The 22,397-nt window shown below is 58.3% G+C and overlaps 1 protein-coding gene across 1 annotated transcript in view; it reads right to left on the bottom strand.

Annotated features, from left to right (window-relative positions):
* Nucleotides 1-1,573: 1,573 nt before the first annotated feature.
* CPAMD8 (C3 and PZP like alpha-2-macroglobulin domain containing 8) overlaps nucleotides 1,574-22,397 on the bottom strand; it is a 46,336-nt gene continuing 25,512 nt past the window's right edge. Inside the window, 29 exon segments of the mRNA XM_037028666.1 lie at nucleotides 1,574-1,612; nucleotides 1,614-1,691; nucleotides 2,299-2,411; nucleotides 2,414-2,519; nucleotides 3,356-3,422; nucleotides 3,424-3,451; nucleotides 5,326-5,438; nucleotides 6,892-7,014; nucleotides 7,016-7,068; nucleotides 8,721-8,784; nucleotides 8,873-8,912; nucleotides 8,915-9,027; nucleotides 9,425-9,560; nucleotides 9,631-9,717; nucleotides 10,727-10,823; nucleotides 10,826-10,898; nucleotides 10,994-11,103; nucleotides 11,720-11,794; nucleotides 11,923-12,023; nucleotides 12,026-12,078; nucleotides 15,438-15,476; nucleotides 15,478-15,517; nucleotides 16,804-16,980; nucleotides 18,499-18,632; nucleotides 18,634-18,725; nucleotides 19,628-19,671; nucleotides 19,674-19,757; nucleotides 20,084-20,136; nucleotides 20,138-20,235. Coding sequence (XP_036884561.1) covers nucleotides 1,574-1,612; nucleotides 1,614-1,691; nucleotides 2,299-2,411; nucleotides 2,414-2,519; nucleotides 3,356-3,422; nucleotides 3,424-3,451; nucleotides 5,326-5,438; nucleotides 6,892-7,014; nucleotides 7,016-7,068; nucleotides 8,721-8,784; nucleotides 8,873-8,912; nucleotides 8,915-9,027; nucleotides 9,425-9,560; nucleotides 9,631-9,717; nucleotides 10,727-10,823; nucleotides 10,826-10,898; nucleotides 10,994-11,103; nucleotides 11,720-11,794; nucleotides 11,923-12,023; nucleotides 12,026-12,078; nucleotides 15,438-15,476; nucleotides 15,478-15,517; nucleotides 16,804-16,980; nucleotides 18,499-18,632; nucleotides 18,634-18,725; nucleotides 19,628-19,671; nucleotides 19,674-19,757; nucleotides 20,084-20,136; nucleotides 20,138-20,235 — 2,430 coding nt within the window.

Here is a 22,397-nt window from a genome sequence, read left to right as displayed (position 1 = left end):
GGGAAACACGGAGACACTGGGCTTCGACGGCCACACGTTGCAGCACCGCACTCGCCCCGGACAGATGGGAGAGTTTACGGAGAACTCTTGTCATCCCCAGCACCGCCTCTAAAACAAAAATAAGGCAAAAGGAAACTAGCTAAATCAAAATGAAATTCTGAAAAAATATTCAATTAATCCAAAAGAGAGCATGAAGGGAGGAACAGATGGAACAAAGCAAAAATATTCTAACAGGAGCCTTATCAATAATTATATTAAATGCTCACGGGCTAAACCCACTGCCTGGTACCAGATGAGGCACCCCTGAAGCTCTGGGGCTTTGGTGGGTACTGATGGAGAAGCATTCTTGCTGGGTTTGCTGAGCAGGTGTTAGAACCGGCCTTTGCCACTGGGACAGGGTGGCTAAGAGCCTCCTCCGGGGAGTCGGCATTCAGAGGACACAGCCTGAGGCCGGGCAGCGCAGCCAGCCCTGGGCCGGGCAAGTGGCTGAGCTGGTAACTCACCCTGCTGCAGTGACCTCTGGAGTTTGCTGTAACGTACTCCCAAAAGATTGGCCTCCTTGCCCTGGCCAGGTGGCTCAGATGGCTGGAGTATCTTCCCCGTACACCAAAAGGCTATGGGTTCGATTCCTGGTCAGGGAACATGCCAAGGTTGCAGGTTTGACCCCGGTCAGGGAGTACATCCGGCAACTGATCAATGTTCCTCTCTCTCTCTCTCAACTCTCTGAAATATCCTCGGGTGAGGATTAAAATAAGGCTTGGCCCCTCTGGGAAGCCCGCTCGGAAGTCCCCTCCCAACCTCACCCCGAAGGGCTCTCCTGTGGTCTGACCACCCCCACTGGGGTGACAAAGGTCCTCTCCCTGACCCAGCTCCACGCAGGCTCCTCTGGGCTCTTTTTCAACTAGGTCTCCAGCTTTGGACTGCCGTGTTCCTCTCGCTACCGTCAATTGTAGCAAGAATCCTGAGTCGGTTTAGCCAGAGTTCCCACCCTCCATGTCTGATCACCCTCATACCTAATCAGGGCCCACCCCTGTCCCCCATCCATCCTCCCCTGCCCCACACCCCTGGGATAATGACTGACCTCCCAGCCTGCCCTCAGCAAGAATCCTGTTAGGTCGGTTTAGCCAGTGACCACCCCGTTCCCGCTCACCAGTAGCTTCCGCTGAGTCATTCTCCATTCACCGACCTCCCCGCCCAGCTCCCGGGCTACAAATCCCCACTGCTTGTATTCAGTCAGGGCCAATGTCTCTCCCCCTCCCTGCTGCGAGGCTCCTCCCTCGACACCCACCCCCTTGAACAGAACCGGTCTTCGGTGCGTCAGGAAAATTCTCTTGAACAGGGGCCCTGAGCCCAGTTCGTCTCAGGGGCAGGCCCATCTGGGGCCTAGTCCTCGAGGGGGTCTCTCAGCCGCACCCTGCACACACAGGCTGCTGCCTGATGGGTGCCGCATGGTGTGGCTGGGGAGATGCGACCCCCCACCTTGTCCTGGAAACCACCCCCCAAGGCTGACCCCTCCACTGTCACCCCCACTCCCAGCCTGGGTCCCCGGCTAGTGGAGGGGCAGACCCAGCCCTCACCTGTCTTCTGCCTCCCCCTCCAAGTCCATGGCCTCAGTGGGTGACTGCCAGGTGCCCAGAGTACAGGGGGACCGGGTCATAGTTGAAGTTATAAGCAGAGGCTGGTCTTGGCTGCTCTGGAAAGAAGGGAGACTTCGAAGGTCAAGGGTGCTGGAGGTGGAGGACTTGATGGGGCGGGGAGACTTAGCAAGATTGAGAAGAAGGTGCAAAGAGACGCTGGAACTAAGAAACGGCCATGGGGGCTGACGGGAACAGATGGAGACGGGGGAGAGAGGAAGGGGCCGCAAATAACAAGGAGAGCTGTGAGGAGTGGGGAGACAGAGTGAGCTGCCTCACCAGGAGAGGGAGAGACACAGACTCACGTGGTGGGGGAGGGGCGGGAAACGAGGTTCAGAGCCAGGAGGGGTGAAATGGAGAGAAGGAAACAGAAGTGGGAGGGGAGACCAGCGGAGGCTGGGGGAGGGGGGTGGGCACAGACAGGCAGGGACCAGGGGCTGGGGAAGAGAGGCCCCGCCAAGGGGCGGGGCAGCAGGGGCTGCCCAGCTGCGCAGTGACCAGAAGGGAAGGGGAGGCGAGGGGAGGGCAGAGACTAACAGGGCGATGAAGACAGGGTGGAGGAGGTGAAGGGGAGGAGGTGAGGGAGGTGATGGAGAAGTTGGGGTGCGGAACTCCAGGGCAAGGTGAGATCCCAGAAGCGGAGGCCGGCACCTGTGGGTCTCACCAAGGGAGCAACGGCGCAGGGGGGTGCGGGCTCCAGCCTCACACCCCCGCGGCAAGCGGACTCCTGCAGGCGGCAAGCGCTGGGGAGGACTACGCCGGGGCCGCACACAGGGCCCGGCGGGTGCTGCAACCTTGGGCGCAGCCACAGCGCGCGATTGTCGCCCCCTCCTGCGGGTCAGCCGCGGGGCCCCTCTCGCCTGGGGACCAGCCTGGGGCATGAAACTAAGTCGGCAGAGCCCAGGGAACCCCCTCCCACCGCGCCTTCGCGTCCCACCGGCCGGCCTGGCTCGCACACAGCTCCCCATGGGTGGGGATTGCGGTGCTGCTGAAGTTGGGAGGACGAGCCCAGACCTAGTGCAATTTCTTTCAAGTACTCACCACAGCAAATTTCAATTTTTTAAAGTTTAAAAGCAATCTAAACTCCTTCGAAGAAGTTTGAGAAATAAAGGGTCAGGGAGCCTCTCGGTCCCGCCAAGTCCTTCATTGTGGCCACTGTCCCCGCTCAGGGGAAGGGCCCGCGGTCCCCACGTCAGGACTGTGGATGGAGGGAGCTGTTATATGCAAATTGCGAGTGAAAGGAGTCCACAGAAACTGAGAGCAACTTGATGGTATATTTATTGGCCAAGTTTTAACCTGCGCAGGGGCGAACTTCCCAAATGAGACCGCAGTCCCGCGGCTACGCAGAGCCGCCAAATGGAAGTCGCGCCTGGCTTACAGACTGTTGGGTTTTTATAAGAGCAGGCAAGCAAGCNTCATTGTGGCTACTGTCCCCGCTCAGGGGAAGGGCCCGCGGTCCCCACGTCAGGACTGTGGATGGAGGGAGCCACGGGCTCTCCACCGAGCCTCCGTCTCCTACAGGGCCGGCCGGCCCCGCTCAGCCCGGCCCTCCGCACAAAACTCGCACCCCGAGCCACACCGGGTCCTCCAGCCTTACCACGTGGATCTCTCCTCTGCCAGGCCAGCCCCCTTCTCCCATCTGACCTCAGCTCCAGCTGAGGGTCCTCCCCGACGCCCGCAGGGGAGTGGGCAGTGGCCTGGCGCGCTCACCCGGCCCGGGCTGCGGAGGGCTTCACCTCGCTGCAGGTAGGCCTCACACACAGCTCTCTTCGGGCAAGCAGGCTGCGCAACATTGTAGAAGCGGGTGGCCTCAAAGGCTGAGGGAGAGGAGAACTGGTGACAATGTGATGGGGTGGCAGGGAGAGGGGCCCAGCCGAGGTCCGGGACTGAGGCCCCGGCCCGGCTCCTAGTAGTCCTACACAGGAAAAGGCAGCTCTCGGAGCTCCTGAACTCGCGAGTCAGACATCAGCTGGAGATCTGGGGGGAAGCAGGTGGCTCAGGTCCACTGGGTCCTCTAGGCCCAGGGCTGGAGATCTGGCCTCTGGGCTCTGCCCCACCCCAAAGTGTGGACCCAGACGGCCTGATTTCGGGGTACCCAGGAGGGTGAAACAGAAACCTGGTCCCATTTCAGTCCCCTGGGTCTTTTCATCCCACCTGGAAATAAGTCTTGCTGGCCTTCAGCTCCCGGGGTCCTACAGCAGGCCCTCCCTCACTGGGCCTGACATTCAGAGCATTGGTATTGCTGAGTAACCACCACCTGCGTCTGGTCCAGAACATCTCCTCACCTACTGAGCTTGGTCCCGTGAGCAGTCACTCCCTGCCCCGGCCCCACAAGTGGTCTTTGTGTCTGGCCTCTTTCAGCACTTTTTTAATTTTTAAAAATTAAATGATTGATTTTAGATGGGGGGGGCGAGAAATATGGATCTGTTGTCCCACTTATTTACGCTTTCATTGTGTGCTTCTTGTGTGTGCCCTGAGCAGGGTGGAGCCTGAAACCTGGGCATGTTGAATACACTCTGACCAGCTCAGCTACCTGGCCAGGGCTCTCAGCTCCTGTTTGAGCTTCATCCGCCTTGTAGTGTGTCCATGCTCCACTCCTTTTTATGCCTGAATCCTACATCCTACCTGCCTCCCAGCTTTTCCCACCAAAACCAGCTGGCTGGGGCGCACCACCATCAGCCCCACCCGCTATGCCTGAATCTACTCTCCCAGTTTCCTTTTCATGGTATGAGATGCTTGGAGGAGCCCCACAGGGCCATGGCCGCTGAGCCTTCCCAGTGTGGGTGCTGGCAGTACCTTGTCAAAGTAGAAGAGAACTCTGTGTCGAGCCACCTTGTGCCTCTTCAGGGCCACGCATAGGTCCAGGAGCAGCTGGTGAGGAAGCCAGAGGTCAGGGCTCCCCGGTCCCTCTGTCTGCAATGCTTGCTTCCTCCCCCATGTCTTTGGGGCCCATAATGGTCAGTGGGAGGCAGGCCTGGGGAAGCCAAGGCCCCAGAGGCTGGGTAGCAGGGGAAGGGGGAGCTTTGCCCACGGTCATCAAATCATTATGGGCCAGGGCCAGGGGATGACAATTACTGCTCCCCAGGCCCTGCTGACCCCCAGCCTGGGAGAGAGCACCTAAGGCTGACCCCGTCTCTGGCTTCCACCTCCTCTCCCTTCCTGCAGCCTCCTCCAATCCTGCCCCAGCCCCGGGTCAGCCTCCTTGTGGCCCCCAGGGGCCAGGGTCAGCCCTGTCACCAGCTCCTGCCCCACCTACAGCATACGACCATCACCCCCCCACCACCACCTGGGACCTCTTTTCAAAACCCCAGAGCCTCTGTGCTGGACTCTATGTTCCCCTGGTGCACTTCCCAGTCCCCTGGTCACACCCCACACACACTGCAGACGTCTGTGAGCACAGCTCCCCATGTTGTGTACCTCCCCCTCCCCCACAAAAGGGGCCATGAAGCTGGTCTCTCTTAAAGCAAGTCTGTGAAGCCCTCCACTGCGTGGATAATGCCCAGGTGGTCCAATGGGAGACTCACCTGATGGAGGAGCCCCCACCCCTCCCCACCAGCACCTCAGCAGGTGGCCAGCCCAAAAGCACCAACTTTGCCCAGAAAGGAAAACAATAACCCCCAAAACAACCACCCCATTTTATGAAGTGCTGGGAATTTGCGATCTGGGCAGGCCCGCCAGCCAGAGCCCCCACCTGGCCTCAGCCTGCCCGCGCCACACCGCTCCAGGCTCTCCGTGTCTGCCTGGAAGCTCGACGGCAAGGGCACCTCCAGGACAGCCATGTGGGAGGACCCTGCGTGTAGCCACCTTCCGACAAGAGGGGAACAGGCCTGAAGCTCAAGCCCCACAGTGGGATTCACAGCCCCCTCTGCCCCCCACCACATGCAGGACTGACGTCCCACCTGCGGCCTCACTGGCAGGCCCCATGCACACACGTGGGTTGGCAAGGTCATTGGTCAGCCCTTTCACGGCTGAGGCTCTGAGGCCCGGAGGAGAGAGCCTTGCTGAGGGTTCTGGGCCTGACCCAGGTCTATGGACTCAGGGCTGCGTTTGTGCTGAACCCCACATTCTACCCTCAGCGTGGAAGGCCAGGTGACCAGGGAAACCTAGTCACTCCCCAGTGCCAGACCTCAGCTTCTCCTTCTTTGACATGCGGGCTGGTAATTGGCCCGTGGGGCTTGCTACAAGCCAAGCCCTCCCTGGGCTGGGCCGGCAACGGGAGAGGAGCCTGTGGGCTCGAGGGGATGGGGTGGCCACAAACCCTGGGGTGGACAGGGGAGGCTTCCTGGGGGGTGAGGCCTGAGGGGGCACACAGGGGTTCTTGCAAATACCTGCAGGCTGAGGGTCACGGTCAGGGCAGGTGCTTGGAAAGGCTTTGGTTGCCATGGCAACCACCCACCTTTGGGTTCCCAAGTTATTGTTATGGCAATGAGCATCCTCATGGGCAGCAGCATGTGCCCCTCTGAGGACTCACTGTGGCCCAGTCCTGAGGTCCCCCTTGGGAAACCTAGAGGCGGGAGCTGGTGCATCGTGCGGGGGCCGCAAGCAGACGTCCCCACCGGTGGCCTGCCGCTGGGGTCTGCAGCAGCCATTCAGAAACAGTCGTTTCCTTCACTCATTTCCACAACCACCTGTGGCACAAGCGCCTAACATTAAGGACTTGGCCTGTGATGAGGCCGACATTCAGCTTTTGCTTGTGGAGGCACCTGTTTCAAAGTCATCACCGGAGTAACCCTTGGCCAGCTGTGTGACGGTTACTGGAAAAACGACTGCATGGGGGCCATGCTGCCCCCTCCCAAACGTCCCCTTTCAGAAAGCCCTGGGTGACCTAGGGAGCTGACTGCTTGAGTGACCCCAATTCTCCCTTCCTGCACCCTAATTCCCACTCTTGTATTTTAAAGTCATTAATAAAGAGTGAGCCGCAGAACCCTAGACACCCCGCCCTGGGGCGCCGACAAAGCCAGAGCCCCAGGTCCATGTTCTCCCTTTACCCGCAGCCTCGTGTGGGGCCCCGGTGTGCCGCGCACCCTTCAGGGCCTGTGAGCCGTGCACCTGTGCCTTGTTCCCTGAGCCAGTGGCTGGGGTGCATCCTACAATCACAGAAAGAGCCACAGGAGCCGTGGGAGGAGATGTCTCCGTGGCGGGCAGCAAGGGGTGGGGGCCCGGTGAGCGTCCCGGTGTTTGCAGCCCACACCGTCACTGTCGGTGGGCTGGGACTGACTCAAAACGCCGTCCCTGAGCACAGGGCAGATGGCCTTACCTGGTGCACACCCCCAGTGTCACCTGGTACTCCTGGTGATGCTGGTCAGCTGCTGGGTCACCGTCATCAGCTGAGGACGCTGGGTGCCGGGGCTGCTCGGCCTCAGGCTCCAGGAGAGTCACAGGAGCTGAAAGGACGCTTGGCCACCGGGTCTGACACATGGTAAGTGACGTCACCCTGGGGTTGTGGGAGGACAGAGTCTTAGGTGCCCTGGGGATTGTGGGGGAGGCCAGAATGACGATCACAGTGACATCAGCCACATTCCATTTAGGCTTGAGAGGACGAATGCTGTTTAGATGGACCACCACTGCCACGTCCAGCTCCACCAACCATGCTGTTTGACAAAGTCCAAGCATGGGGAGGACGACTTCAAAGAAGCGTGTTCCGGCCTGGCGGACGTGGCATGAATGGATATGTGGTGTTGATCTTAACCTTGCTGTCTCTTGTTGTTCTAACCTTTACCTTTCTGATAATTTGGAATCTCCTAGAAATGCTGACCATTCTCAGAGCTGAACAGCAACTAAGTCAGGCTGAGAACAATATCACCTTAGCCTTTCCCAAAAATAACACCTCCTTCCCTGACCTGATTAAGCAATTGTAGGATAAAATAATATTAGCTAGTAGGGGGCCTAGAATATCCAAAGCAGCCCCCTTAAGTAAGTCCCGAGGCAAATCCCCTCTGAGAAAATAGCCCCTGAATGTCTAAAGTTGTTAGAATAACAGCCCCTCCTTTACCTTGAATAGGGCTATATATCTATTAGAATTAGACAGGCAGAAAAATAGAGAAACTAGTTAGCTATTAAGCATGTAAAAAATAATTACTAAGAAGATAGAGTTCTTAGTACACAGAGAGATATTTTGGACAGAAAGATAGGTAGCTAAAATAGATATCACAAAGACTTATAATGAGTTCCTAACCTCTGCTCAGTCTAGCGTATCGTTTTGCCCCATAACTAACTCTAAGAACTTTGATAAATAATAAGACATTTGAACTTTGTACATAGAGCTATTTTAAGTTGTCTGATTAATGGTTCTCTTGGTCAAAACAATTTTTGTTCAACATAATTAAAAATTATGGGAACTTTTGTACTTTTCCTAATTAGCTTTGTATTAATTTTTTTCTGCTTAACTGATCATGCTTGCACCTGTAAATGATAAATCACTATTAGAAATGAAAATATAAAAACCTGCTTGTACTTGCAATAAACGGAACAGTGCTTCACCTGCCTTTGAGCTGTATAGATGCCTGTTACCCAGCGCCGACGCCTATCCTCACCTCGAGGGGCCCCTGGACCCTGCTGTGGCTGGACTGTGGCAACCACCCCATTTTTACCTGTGTCTGCCCAGGTCTGCCCACCTCCAGGACTCTGTCTCCTACCCCCTGTGCTGTCTGGGCTCCCACGTTAGAGATGGGAGGGCTGAGGCCGCAAAGTCTCCAGGTGGACTTGCCCGGAGACACCCTGGACGCTCAACCGCTTGCTGCTGGAGCCCATGGGGCCGTCCCACCCCAGCCTAGAGCTCAGTAAACCTCAGGACCCAGTGACAGAGGGACTACAGGCAGGGCCAGGCTGAAGACAGTCAAATGGATCTTCGTGGAGGGACCCCACACCCAAGAGGACACGTGGTCCCCTCCACTGGACCCTGCCATGAGCAGGGCGGGCTGCCTATGAGGTGCTTACCGTCTGTCCCGGGGTCTCTCACGCACAACTGTTCACCCTGCATGCCAAGGTCAGAGCCTGCCCTCCCTTTCCCACCCCTCCCGGGTCCCGGGTCCTGGATCCCATGGTTCCAGTTGCCACCGTGAGCGCCCGCTCTCCCTGCAACCTCACCTGCGTCAGGCAGCAGCCTTCACCCTTGGCACTCACAAACAGCCCCAAGGGGAGGCTGGGGATGCGGGGGGAGAAGATGCCATGATCCCCTCGTAGACACACATGGGTAGGCGAGTGGCGGCCCCTGATCCCCGGCCCTGGAAACACTCAGCACTGCAGTCTGCAGAAGCTTCTGGTTGGCACCATGCAGCCAAAGGTCTCCTGATAGTCCAGGCTGGTGGAGGCCAGTGAGACAGTCAGGTTGATGCTGCCAGCCTAGGACAAGATGGCATATTCTGCCAAGGCCTGCAGAGCCACGCATGTGTCCCGGGGACAGAAGGGGAGGCTACCTTCATTGCCTGGACTGGGTCAGCCAGCAGTCCCTCGTCCCAGGAGGTCTGGCCCCAATTGGGGGCAACGTGAACCCCCTCTGGAGGCCACAAACCCACATACAGGGGCCAGAGAGCAGATCTGGTGCAGGCACCCATGGGACCAGAGCTCCAGGAGCAGGTCAGCATCTCCACGGAGGCAGAAGCTGCACCGCTGGTCCCAGAGCCAAGTACATTAGCCCCTTGGGCCTCCCCTTGGACTCCATGTCCTCAGAGGCTACAGGCAAGGAGCCTTCCTGGAACTTGGAGCTTCCTGGCCATCTCTGGACCCTAAGCCTGGACAGCAGTCACGCTGCCTCTTCCTGAGCCCCTCCCGCTGGCCCTGCCCAGCTCGCCTGAGTGGAGGAAAAGCCCCCGAGTGCCTCCTGCTTCTGGGACAGCCACTTCACCACAGGCAGGGCAGTGGCCACATCGCCCAGGAGGGTGTAGGTCAGCAGGGCATAGGCCGTCATTTCCACCCGCGCTGAGACCACTCAATGGAAGGTGCGGCTGCGGCCCTTTGGATACCAGGACCCAAACCCAGCGCCCAAGACAGGCAGTACCTGCCTGTGGGGCCCTGCCACTGCAGCTCGGGGAGGTGTCCTTATTCCTGTCCTGGGGACCTGCCAGGCTCCAGTGAGTGACGCCATCTGCAAGGCCGTGACAGGTGAGGGGCCACACCCCATGTTCAGCCTGGCATCCCACGGCACGGCACGTGGCCTCAAGAAGAGCCCCCAAGACTGGGCCCCAGTGAGAGGAGGGTGCCAGGTGGGATGGCTGAGACAGGAAGGGCCTTGGGACGTCTCAGATCTGCATTGAGATGACAGCCCAGCCTCTCCTGTGCCCCTGGCAGACAACACTCATAGATGGCTTCCCACCTGGCTAAGCCCTGATCTGTCCCCAGGTTTCCCCACTCAGCACCCTTGAAATCTCTGCTCACTTGTAAGGGCTCATGTGAGCTGTTAAAGGCCCCCAAACCCAGAGAGACCAGCCTCCCTATTCCCCATCCTGAGCATTTAGTCCCAAACAGACACCATCATCCAGTTGGTTGGTTTCAGAGTTTTGCTTCCTAACTTTTTTTCTTAAGCAGTGAAAACAACTTCTCAGGCCATGTCCTCAGCAGAAAAGACAGAACGGAAGCTCAGCCCCAGCGCAGCCGCTGGGACTACGGAGGAAAGTGGGACTTGAGCGGGGAGGGGGTGGGGACTCCGTTTGGGGGCACTGAGAGAAGTCGCACCTCAGCCTCAGGTGAGGCTCCCTGAGCACAGTGGGCAGTCATTCTGTGGTTGGGGAGACAGGCACCCTGGAGACAGACAGGCTTCCTGAAGCTCGCCCAGTGGCGGGGTGAGGACCAGCAGCCGTCCTCCCCTGCCTCCCAGCACCCTGCCAGGAGCAGTTTAAGGAAGCCTGAGTGACCCTGGGCTGGGGATCCTTGGTGGGGGGGCCAGGGTCCCCTATTTAAAGGGGAAGAAAGTGCTGCTCAGGCTAAACCACATCTCCAAATGAAGCCACCAGGAGATGCGCTAATGAATGAGCAATGTAATAAAATAAATGAGCAAAAGATGCCTCCTTACACCACACATGTATTCATGGACTGTTTCCTGAGCCCTGCCCACCCCCCCCATGGTGGCCTCTGGGGTAGCAAACGGGGACACCTACTCTGCACGATGGCCAGGCTGTGGAGCTTCCTCAGGGCCATGGGGGTTGTGGGGCTGCGGAGCAGGGCCAGCGCACAGGCAGTCGGGGCGCTGGGGCGCTGACGTGGGGGTCAGAGGCCAAGGCTGCGCTGGACTCCAGGAAGTGCGCGCTCTGGCGTAGCACCCCTCTCCTCCTGCCAAGTGGAGGGAAGTGGGGCCCTGGGAGGCCACTCTGCCCTTGTCCCACCTACAGGCCCCCGGTGCCAGAGGGGAGCCCTGGACGGCTCACAGCCCCTCGTTCTGCTCTGCATCCTCCTGGGGCTCCCGTGGCCTGTAGCCCGGGTTTTCAAAACCCCATCCCCTGTCTTTCACGTTGGTGCCCGCTTTTTCCAAGTGAAGCTGGAGCACAGCAGAGCAGCCCAGAGGCGCTCCGGGAAAACAGGCGGTGGCCAGGCCCAATTTACCAATTCCACTCCCAATTTACCAATTGGTCACCAAGCTGGCTTGTAAGACCCACTGTTCAGGCTTTTCTCATCCTCAAGGCCTCAAATCAAGTGTTGCTCCTTCCAGAAAGTCCACCAATCCTGAGCACACTCGCCCCCACCCCAGTGTGTGCTGCCAGAGGGCAGAGACCCAGCCCATCGACCGGGGGGTGGGCTAGGTCCAGGGAAACTGCCCGATAATAACAGTGCCGTGGAAAAATGAGCGATGAGAAGCGGGAACTAATCCGGCACAAGAGCAGAGCACTGGTGTCCTGTGGGCACCAGTGGAGCCAAAGGGCTAAGGCGACTCTGCCCGCTAATGCCGTGAAGGTCACGGAGTGCAGGCTCTCCGGAAGCTTCCCATCTCCAGACCAGGCACTGCTGCGAAGGTGTGCGGTGGAAATGTGCCGTGCACCCCCCCCCCCCCCCCCCCCGTGCACGTGCCAGGGATGGCGCAGCAGACCCCACGCCCACATAGGCCTGCAAGGGAAGCCCCTGGCTCCTTCCTCCAGCCCCAGCTCCCCCGTGCTCACCTCTGAGGCCACATCCGTTTCCAGAAGTGCAGCCACGACATAGGCCGTCAGTGGGACTGTGCCATGGATCCCACTCTGCAGAAGGGTCCTCGGGCTTCACCTCGAGCCAGAGGGGACAGTCTCCACTGCACGGGCCCCAGGCTGCACCAGGAGCAGGCAGGGCGGGGCTAAGACACTGAAAGGAGGCCCGAGAGGCCGCCCACCTGGATGTCCTTATTCAGAACCCTGCCTATGGCTGGGAAGGAGCCGTCTGCCTGATGCTGGGGAACGATCCAGCCCTTGGCAGCTGCCAGCTCCGCAGGTTGATGGAGATGAAGCTTCACGCCTGGGCAAAGGACGTCAGGACAAAGGCTGTGAGCCTGAAACAGGGCCAGGAGGGGTTGGGGATTGCAGAACCGGGTTCCCTGCCATGCGCCCCATGAGGGACTGTGCAAGCTCCCTGAATGGCCCTGAGGCTTCACCTCCTCCTCTGTCAGACAGCCGAGTCCAGGCTGCCCCAGCAGGGCTGCTGAGAGCACGTGACCAAAGTGTGTCCCACTTGTCTCCGCGTGCTCAGCCCAGGGCTCTCTCCCTCAGAGGAAGCCTCCCAGGAAGCCCCAGTCTGGGTGGGCACCTCCTGGTCCCCACTGGACCCTCCACAGCCCTACCTCGGTCTGTCACTGTCATCCATCCTTGGCTTCAGGCCACCCCCTGGCTCTGATCTCCCAGGCCCGCCCTGCCCCATGGCTTGCTCTGTGTGCAGCAGCCAGAGGGAAATTCTGAGCCCCATGTGAGTGGCTGGGATGTGGGGCAAGGACAGAAGGCAGCCGAGAACTGCTGCACGGGTCTCTTTACTTTTCCATTTTTAAACACAAGCAGGGATAAACAAGCTAGTGCATCCCTACAATGGAACTTACAGAAATGAGCTAGCAAGTCATGATGTGACGTGGAGGAACATGAAATGCATATCGCTAAGCGAAAGGAGCCAGGCTGTAAAAGGCACCGACTGTCCGATTCCAACTCCATGACATCCTGGAAAAGGCAAAACTATGGAGACAGTCACAAGGTCAGCAGGTGCCAGGGGCGGAGGGGGAGGAATGGATGAACAGGTGGAGCATGGGGGATTGGTAGGACAGTGGGGGCACTGTGTGTGGTACTGAACATTAGGTCTGTGACATTGTACATTTGTCCAAATCCACAGAACGTACAAAACCAAGAGTGAACCTGAATGTGAACTATGGACCTTAGTTAATAATGATGTGGGGGACTTCTGGCCAAGATGGAGGCGTAGGTAGACACACTGTGCCTCCCCATACAACACAACAATTTAAAAACAAAAAACAACCAGAAGTGACAGAAAATCGCACTGTATGGAAGTCCGACAACCAAGAAGTTAAAAAAGAAACATTCAGCCAGACTGGAAGGAGGGGTGGAGATGGGCAGTGGGGTGGCAAGGACTTGCGGCAAGGCAGTGGCTGGTGGACCCGGCGAGGCAGCTGGTGGAGCAAGTGGTCCCACCTTCAAGTGCAGATAAACCGGGAGGAACAACTGGAGAGTGAGACAGACTGCACAACCCAGGGAAGAAGTATTCAAAGTCACCAAAGGCAAGGACCTATACCCAAGATTGCTCTATCCAGCAAAGCTTTCATTTAGAATGGAAGGGCAGATAAAGTGCTTCTTAGATAAGATCAAATTCAAGGAGTTCATCATCACCAAGCCTTTATTATATGAAATGTTAAAGGAGCTTTTCTAAGAAAAAGATAAAAATACAAACAGTAAAATGACAACAAACTCACAGTTATTAACAACTGAACCTAAAAACAAAAACAAACTAAGCAAACAACTAGAACAGGAACAGAATCACAGAAATGGAGATCACATGGAGGGTTAGCAACAGGGGAGTGGGAGGAGGAGAAGGGGGGAGAAGGTACAGAGAATAAGTAGCAAAGATGGTAGGTAGAAAACAGACAGGGGGTGTTAAGAATAGTATAGGAAATGGGGAAGCCAAAGAACTTATATGTATGACCCATGGACATGAACTAAACGGGGGGAATGCAAGTAGGAGGGGTGTGCAGGACAGAGGGGAATAAAGAGGGGAATGGGACAACTGTAATAGCATAATCAATAAAATATATTTTAAAAATAGTGCATTACTGGTCCACCAACCGTAAACTAGGCACGCGGCCTGGCACACAGCTGCACTGTGGAATGAACAAGTGGGTGGATGAACGAGCACGGGATGCACAGGAATCATCGGTAACAGATCCTTCAAGGCTGGACCCTCCCAGCCACGTATTTGGGGAGGGGCACTAACAGGGTGTCCATCCCGATAGAAGCCCTGCATGCACTGAGCATGCCCACAATCTCATCCCACTGCTTTTTGGATCCCGGTTCTGAGAGGGATGGACGGTGAGGAAGTGGGCTCCTAGAGGTTGGGCTTCCGGTCTAGGGCCCACAGCTCACAGGCGACACAGCCTGGTTTTCCCAGCTCCAGGCTGGGTGCCGCTGCCAGTGCTTGCCCTTCCTGTAGCCTTGTCCTAAAGGGACCTTTCACAAGGGGTGGGGGTGTGGGGACGGGGGGATAGGCTTCTGGGTGTCACACCTCCACAGCCACAGCAGAATCGGTCTTGCTCATGCTGGTGCATGTCCACAGAGGGAGGGTGTGGAAGGAGTCGTAGCTCACTGGTTCTGACCAGCGGAGCCTCTGGGGGCTGCTGGGCTGGGCCAGCTTTCAAAGAATGAGTCAATGGCTCTGGTCATCTACAGGCAGGAGGGGCTCTGCTTGCCAGAACATCACTGTGGCCTTGAGTCAAGGGCTGTCAGCAAGGCAGGGCTCTGGGACCAGACTGGGACAGTAGCCAGGCTGCCGGGGGGTGGGAATCTGGGGAGGGCACCAAGCTTAGGCCCCTCTGGAGCTAGGTGAGCGGCGCTGTGCACCGCAGGGTCAGCCAGACATGTCCCCACTCCAGTCCCAGGTACTGCGGCTGTGCAGTGGGCACAGCTGGCTTAAGGACAGGGCAGTCTCTGTACCCACAGCCACAGTGGTTGCTGCTAGGTTGGCACTTTGAGGAAGGGAGGGACCCTTGGGACAGTTAGGGGCGCCCCAGTCTCTGTAAGCCCCAAAGTGGCCGATGCAAATCCATGAGGATGCCACAAACTGCCACGGTCTGAGAATCCCAGGGAATAAGACCCAGATGTGCCCAGCCCCCTACTGGGCCCTCCCTGCCCTGGTCATCCTAAAAGTCAGAGGGAGCTGCTTCCATGGGGCACCCGATCCGGGTCACTCCTCCCGCACATCCCAAACCAGTGTGGCCGGGCCTCCCGCAGCCCATCCCTTCCTGCTTGGAGTCACCCCCATTCTCGGATGCAGTGGGCCCTGAGGAGGACCCAAGGGCCCAGGACCTATTCCCAAGAGGCCAGAGAGCAGGGGCTCAGGCCCCAGGGGCTGTGGCACTGAGCACAACAGCAGAAAGAGTAACTTCACCAACCCTCCCCACCCCCCCCCCCCCCCCCCCCCCCCCCCCCCNCCAACCCTCCCAACCCTCCCCCCACCCCCCCGCACCGCCCCCCCCCCAGGGCAGAGCCTCCCGCATTAATCCCTCCGAAGCCTGGGACTGGGACTTTGCTGTCCCCATCTCCCAGGTGGGCTACTTGTCACCCTGGGGCTCAGGCCCTGAGTGTCCTGGCCTCTCTGTGCTGGACGAGGCTGTGGGTGGCAGTGCTGGGAGTGCGGACTCACCACCTGCTTCCGGACACGCCCCATTCCCCCAAAGCGCTAGGAGCCATCCCAGCGCTTGTAGGTCAGCTGCCGCTGGTAGCCTGCGGGGTGAGCAGAGGTGACAGCATCCTGCAGAATGGCTCTGCCAGTGTCCTCCCCTGGGGCCCCAAACAATGCCACATAGGCACATCTAGGACCCTGGGAACTGCCCCGTGTCACATCAGGGGTGGCTGAAACCTCTGCCATATTCTTCTCTGCTTTCCTGACACCACCCGTCTGGGACTCCTGGTCACACACCAGCCCTCAGTCATGCCTGGTAGTCAGTGGAACACACTATCTCGTCAGAGGAGACACCCTCTGTCCCCAGGGGTGAGGGCTGCTCCACCCTCTCCTAGCTCGATGTGGTAGGAGAACCGAAGGGGCCAAAGAGGCCAGAGCAGGGGAGCAACAGGGGAGAGGAGGGAGGAGGGGAGGGGAGTCGTGCAACACCTGGAGACTCCAGCTGGGTGTCTGGCCTTTCTGTGAGGCAGCAGCGGCAAGCACTGTGTGAGCCCGGAACGTGACTACGCACTGAACCGAACCTGAGGACCAGAAACTGCACTGTAGCCATATTCAGAGAAGTCTGTACCCAGCCCATGAACCGGACAGTTCACGACATAATCGTTCCACAAGCCCTAGTGCCCATCTACACACACGCTGATCAGGGCCCCTCTACTCCCTGTCAGAGGCCAAAGGACCCCAGCTTCCCCCAGCCGCACAGCGTGGGTGGGGACGCTGTGGACACTGTGGCCTAGAGTGCAGAGAGCGGTGCCGCTGACCTGTGCTGCTGAGGGCAGGAAGGTAAACCCAGATCAACTCCGTCAGGGGACTATAACATTTTTTCTCTATTCTATATGTTTTAAATAATGTTATTATATTGCTCTTGTTGTAAAAAAATAAAAATAAAAACATGGCATTTTTGCCCTGGCTGGGTGGCTCAGCAGGTTGGTGCGCCGTCCTGTACACCGAAAGTTTCCGGGTTCGGTTCCCAGTCAGGGCACAAGCCTAGGTTGGGGGTTTGATTCTTTGCCTGGGCGCATATGGGAGGCAACTAATCTGTTTTTCTTTCTCACATCAATTTGTTTCTCTCTCTTCCCCTTCTCTAAAATCAATAAACGTATCCTCAGGTGAGGATTTTTTAAAAGATGCTGTTCCTTTCCCCGTGGCTGATTACCAGCACTCAGAACCTTGTCCTACCAAGGGTGAACACCAGGCTCCTGCTGGCGATGACCAGCTCAGGCCACCCAGAGCAGGTCACTCACTCATGTCCTTGCCCCCACCACCCCATCCGCCGCACCTGGCATGCCGGCCACCCCAGCGCAGTCAGCCTAGGCAGCTCGCCCAGTACCTTGCGCCAGGTAATCCATGGTCTCCCGTTCCACCTCGGGGCTCAGCTGCTGTGTTTTCTGAAGATACTTCAGGATGAAGATGTTGAGCGCAAAGTGGATCACGTTTTGCTCTTCGCAGTCGAAGGGCAGCCGCAGGAGGCTGCTGAGGAGGCTCAGCTTGGGCCCCATGAGGTGTCCTGGTCAGAAGGTAAAGAGGGCGGGGCCAGAGGTGGGCCTCGCCAGTGCCCCGGCCCCCTTAGGGACAGTTTCCGCAGAGGTGGGAGCCCATTGCGGCCTGTCCCTGGCCACCCCCTCTGCCGGCGGGTGCTGCCCTTTGAAAGCGGACTGCATACTCTGTCTACCCGGCCCACCGGGTCTCCCAGCTCTGGCGGCCACCTGCCACACACCTCCCTCTGGTGCCTCAGATTTGGCTCAGGCGCTCTTTCTCTGCCTTTTCATCAGGCTGAATGCCTTGCTCTTCCCAATTTTTAAAACAGGTGCATTCAGGGCCACGAATTTCTAACTACAACTTCGCAGCATCTCACAAATGTCAGTACATCAGCACGGACATTGTGCACTCAGTCATTCTAAATATTTGTCTAACTTCTAATATAAAATGATATTTTCTCCTTGATGAATATTTTGATGTTTAATAAAGTCTCCATACATGTGTGGTTTTGTTTGTGCGTTTTAAAGGTTTTTTCTTTTATTTCTAGTCTCCTGTATTCTCACCCCTTCAGCACTGTGTCTTCCTCTTCTCGGTCTCTCTGCCCCCAAATTGCGGAGGGGCCCTCCAGAGCCCCCATTATCCCCTGGTCGTGCCTCCTTCGCTTCCTTGGCCTTTCCTCCTGCCCCACTGAGGCTGCCACTGCTCCTGCAGCCTCCTCCCAAGGTGGGGCGGCCCGGCTACTTTCTCCTCATCCTCCTCTGGGTTTCCCAACTTCTTCTCTGCCCTTTGCCCTGCCTTTCTGAAGGCATGGCCACATGGCCCAGTCTTCCCCTCCCCTCCATCTCTGCCCATATGCCCCTCACCTGTGCCCCTAACCACCATCTGGGCTGCTTGGCCCCTCAGCCACCTGACGTGACCTCATGCTTCAGAAATCACAAACCCCAGTATTTTCTGATCCAGCCACAACCACCAGCCTGCCCAAGCCCCAGGGCTTCCACTCTTTGATTCAGGGAGACCCAAGACCCTCTCATTCGGGTCTGTCTGCCCCTCCTGGCCTCCCACCTCTCCCTACCCTCCAAATCCCAGCATCAGATCAATCACATGGCCCCCCACTCTCCACTCCCATCCTGGGCTACAGAAGACAACCCACGGCCCGACATGCAGAACCCTGACCAGGACCTCTCGGCCCTGTTCACCCCGTGTTCTGGCTGCCTGCCCCCTCACTGGGACCCCCACTCCCCACCCTGGCTTCAGCTGGCCTTTGGACCCTCTCCACACACCACCCCAGACCCACTGTCCTGGGAGTTGATCGCCTGTTCCGTGGGCTCACCCCACACAGGGCTTGGCCTGGTTAGGTGTGGGCCTGCCTTCTTGGCCAGGCAAGGAGCTCCTCAAGGGCAGGCTCAGAGCCCAGCACGGAGGAGGCAGTAGAAACCGCTTGTCCAGTGAGTGGGTGTGTGGGTGGGGGCCCCAGGAGCACAGGTTCCCAGCAAAGCCCAGTGTGACACTGAGCCTGAAGCAGCCACCCCGCCCTCTGGGCTCTTGCCCGTCCTCCTGAGCCAGGTGGTGGACGCAGCCGCCCGCTCAGACCTGGGGGTGGCGCTCTGTGGGGGCCCCAGGGTGAAGGCTTCGCGGTGGCTCTCCTGCACCTCCATCTTCCTCCAGATGCAGAACTCACCCAGTGGAGAAGCCAAAGAACTGGACCTCCGGTGCCTTGGGGAGGGCCCAGGTTGTGATGACAGACTCGTTGGATGGCTCCGCACCATAGCCAACCTGGGGAAAGAGGCCACGGCTGCTGGGAGCTGGAAGGAAGTGGGTAGTGGCACTCGGAAGCAGCGACACTGGCTACCGGGCCACACTCAGAGAAACTGGAGGTCACCCCATCCGTTCAATGGCCAACAGAGACACAAGCATGGCGCCTATAGGTTCCAAAGGGACCAGGCTCCCTGGAACCTCTGGGCCTTTGCATACACTCTTCCCTCTGCCTGGAACACCCTTTACTCTGGTTTGCCCAGTTTGGCTAACGTTCCTCCTCTAGGAAGCTGTGTGAGCTGTTCCTTTGCTGTGTCCCCTCTGCTTGGCTTAGGAAGTGTCCCCACCCCCATGGTACCTGTGGTCTGCAGGCGCCAGTCACACGGTGGTCCCCAGGCAGAGCCTCTCACCCCTGGGATGGTGGGCGTCCATGAAACAGGGGGAGAGATGCAGCTGCCCTCGGGGGGGGGGGCCTGGGGGCTCACGGTCGGGACAGAAGAAAGTGCTGCAGGTGCTTGAGCGGGGCATTCCTCTGGCCAAGACAGAGAAATGGGGAAAACTGTGTTGGGGGCAGTCTGTACAGGGGGTGGCCACCCTCCTGGGGTGGTGGCTCCCACCCCGGATACTGCAGGGCGGGGCCAACTCACAGGTACACAGAAAAGGCCTGGGCTCCCGTCCCCCAGGCCCAGGTGGGGAAATAGGCTCCTTCCCCTTTCCCTGGGCTCTGGTCAAACGAACTCTGGCAAGAAAGCCCCCTCCCCTGCCCCAAGCCCCAGAGAGCCCTGTGGGGGCTGCCCTGGCCCCAGCTTGGGCAAAGACCACACACTCAGGCTGGGCCCCCCACCGAGAGAAACCAGGGAATTCCAAAGGGAACCTAGAAAATCGAGCCCTGGCCGAGTGCCCAGGTGAGGGAATGGGCTTACCTCAACCGTCACACTGCACCTGAGGTGGTCCCTCCCCACGGGACCCTTCTGTCATCGGAATCCTCCTCCGTGTATCTGATGGCCTTTCCCTGCGGGCAGCAGCTCATTTCTCCATAAGCCAGGGCTTTGGCTGAGGAGATCAGGGGCTCGGGACTACGCTCAGAACCGGAGCGGCCCTGCCCACCTGTACCAGGTGTGCGCGTGTGCACACGTGTGTTACCTTGGTTTGTCACCTTAACCTGGCTCCAGCAGGTAAGGCCTCGGGCCCCACCCTCAGGGGCTGCCTCCCCCATCTCCTGACCATTCCCTCTGGCCTGCGTCCCCAGCTGCTATCCTGTCCCTCAAGATGGTCCTCACCTCACCGGTGGCCCTCCTCCCCCTCGCCTATGCCAGTGGTCAGCGCCTGAGCCCCTTGGTGGCCTGCAGGTGGCGCCCAAAGAAGAACAGGGCCCTCACCGGTGATGCTGCTGAGCCCCAGGTCGCTAACGGACAGAAGCACCCAGGTGGGCTGTCTCCCCAGAAGCCACACACACCTTCTTGGTCAGATAACATTGGCCAGGGCGCCTGACAAACCGGATGCCCTTGGGAGCGGAGATCCTCACATACACCTGCAGAGGGTGGCGTGGGCTCATGAGGCCAGGAATCTGTGTGTCTCCCCACTACCCCCACCCCTGCACATCCTACCACCCACCAGCCACCGTCTGCCCTGCCGGCCCTCTCCAAAATCCGTGCCCTCCTGAGATGGCCCCCTTACCAGTTCCACTCAGAATGAATGTTCACCACTGTCCTGCCAGGACTCTCCTCCCTCTCGCAGCTCCCCACATCCCACAGGCTCTGCTCCTCCTTGGGACCAACTCCACACCCACCCTGGGGCATTAGATGACACACCATCCCGGTGGTCCCCTAGAGCACGTCCTCTGACACTTCTCCAACCACTGAGGCCTACAGCTTCATAATGAGCTCTGTGTGTACACACATGCATTTGCATACATGTGTTTCTGTGCACATGTGTGTTCATAACCCCAATCCGGAACGGGCTCTTCACTCCACATGTATTTGTCTAACCAGCACATGGGAAGCGCCTGGTGCGTGCAGGTGCCCTGTTAGGAGCTGAAGACACAGCACTGAGTGGAACACGGAGCCTTCCGGGGGAGTGGGGCCAGGCTCAGCTCTCACACCCAGTTTATAGATGGGGAAACTGAGGCACAATGAGTCAATAATTTAGCTGAGAGAAAGCCCAGAGGATCTTCTGAGGACAGTGTGTTGAGACCTTCGGGTCACAAATTCCAACCACTCCCTTGCCAGATGTCTTCATTCTTCAGGAAAAGCCAGAAATTTGTTTGGGGGCGGGGAGGGGAATCTCTTGGTTTCCATAGTGTCCCTCATTTGGAGCTACAGCTCCTGTCTTCTGTCCTCAGTGTGGAAGGAAGCAAAGGCCTTGGGGGACCCTGTGCATGGGCAGGGCCAGGAGAAGGAGGACAGCGTAGCCCCAGGGCCCTGCTGGCCTGGGTGAGGCTGAACCTGCGGCCCGGACTCTGGGCCACCCTGAGGAGAGCGGCAGGATTGCTCCTGGCTGGACCTCCAATCCTGTGCCCACTTACCTCTCTGCCCAGCCTCAGTTTACAATCCCTGACCACGGGGCCTCTTCTCCCCTCCCTTCCCCTCACCCACCAGCTGATGTGGGGTTCAAAGACGACAAAGGTCAGGGAGGAAAGATGCCCCTGGTCTCCCCACATTGCACCAAGGCACAGCCCCCCAAACACCCCTTCTCTGCCGTGCCCCCTCCCAATCTTGGTCCTCGCAGGTCCCTCCACCTCGCCTGCCTCCCACCCTGTCTTCAGGTTCTGAGATCATCCCCGCCTCCAAGGTCAGCCTCCTCCAGGGGAGCTGTTGTGGGTTGAACTGTGTCCCCCCCAAAAGATATGTTGAAGTCCCAACTCCTACTATGTGAAATGTGACCTTATTTGGAAGCAGGGTTATCAAGTTACATTGAGATCTCAGGGTGGACCCTAACTAACCCAATTCCGCAGGTGTCCTTCCTTCCTGGAGAAAATGTGGACCCAGACTTTCACAGAGGGACGGCGGCCACATGGAGACAGAGGCACAGAGGGGAGCAACGCAGCACAAGCAGAAGGAACACCAAAGGTGGCCCCCGGGAGCCAGGGAGCCCCGGGACTCCCCCTCAGAGCCTCCAGAAGGAGACCTTGGACTCTGGCCTTTGGAGCTGTGACAGAATAAATTTCTGTTGTTTAAAGCCGCCCAGTTTGTGCCACTGTGTTGCAGCCATGACAAGAAACTGGCACAACGGCCTTTTCCATTTCCTCCAGGAGGGGCTGTGGCCCCCAGTGCACCCCCTACAGGCGCTAGAAGAGTGATGTTCTGTGATGCGTGGAAATGATATGAAATCCAAATTTCAGCGTCCAGAAATAAAGGCGTGCGGGCTCCCAGCCTCGCCTGCGCACGTGCGTGTTGACCGATGGCTCTGCTGCCCCAACAGCCGCAGGGAGCCCAGCAGCTGTGGCGGAGACCGCCCTCCTGCACGGGCTGAAACGTTTGCTCCCTGGCCCTTCAGAGAAGCTGTGCTGCCCCCTGCACCCGGACATGTGGTTCCTGCTGGCCAGGAGTCCCATCTGTCACCCCCAGCCCTGCCAGGCACACATCTTTGCCCCAGCCCCACCCGAGCTGAGAGGGCTGGTAATTTAGAGGTTGATCCCAGCTTGCTTCTGTGTCCTAAATAACACAAAGTCCACCCCCCACCGTTCCCCAGCCT

Source organism: Sturnira hondurensis, unplaced genomic scaffold (assembly GCF_014824575.4).
Source record: "Sturnira hondurensis isolate 20B ecotype Veracruz unplaced genomic scaffold, ASM1482457v3 Scaffold0020119, whole genome shotgun sequence".
In the NCBI taxonomy this organism is placed as follows: domain Eukaryota; kingdom Metazoa; phylum Chordata; class Mammalia; order Chiroptera; family Phyllostomidae; genus Sturnira; species Sturnira hondurensis.
Note: the sequence above shows the minus strand (reverse complement) of the source record. Positions and strands in the feature narration are given on the sequence as shown.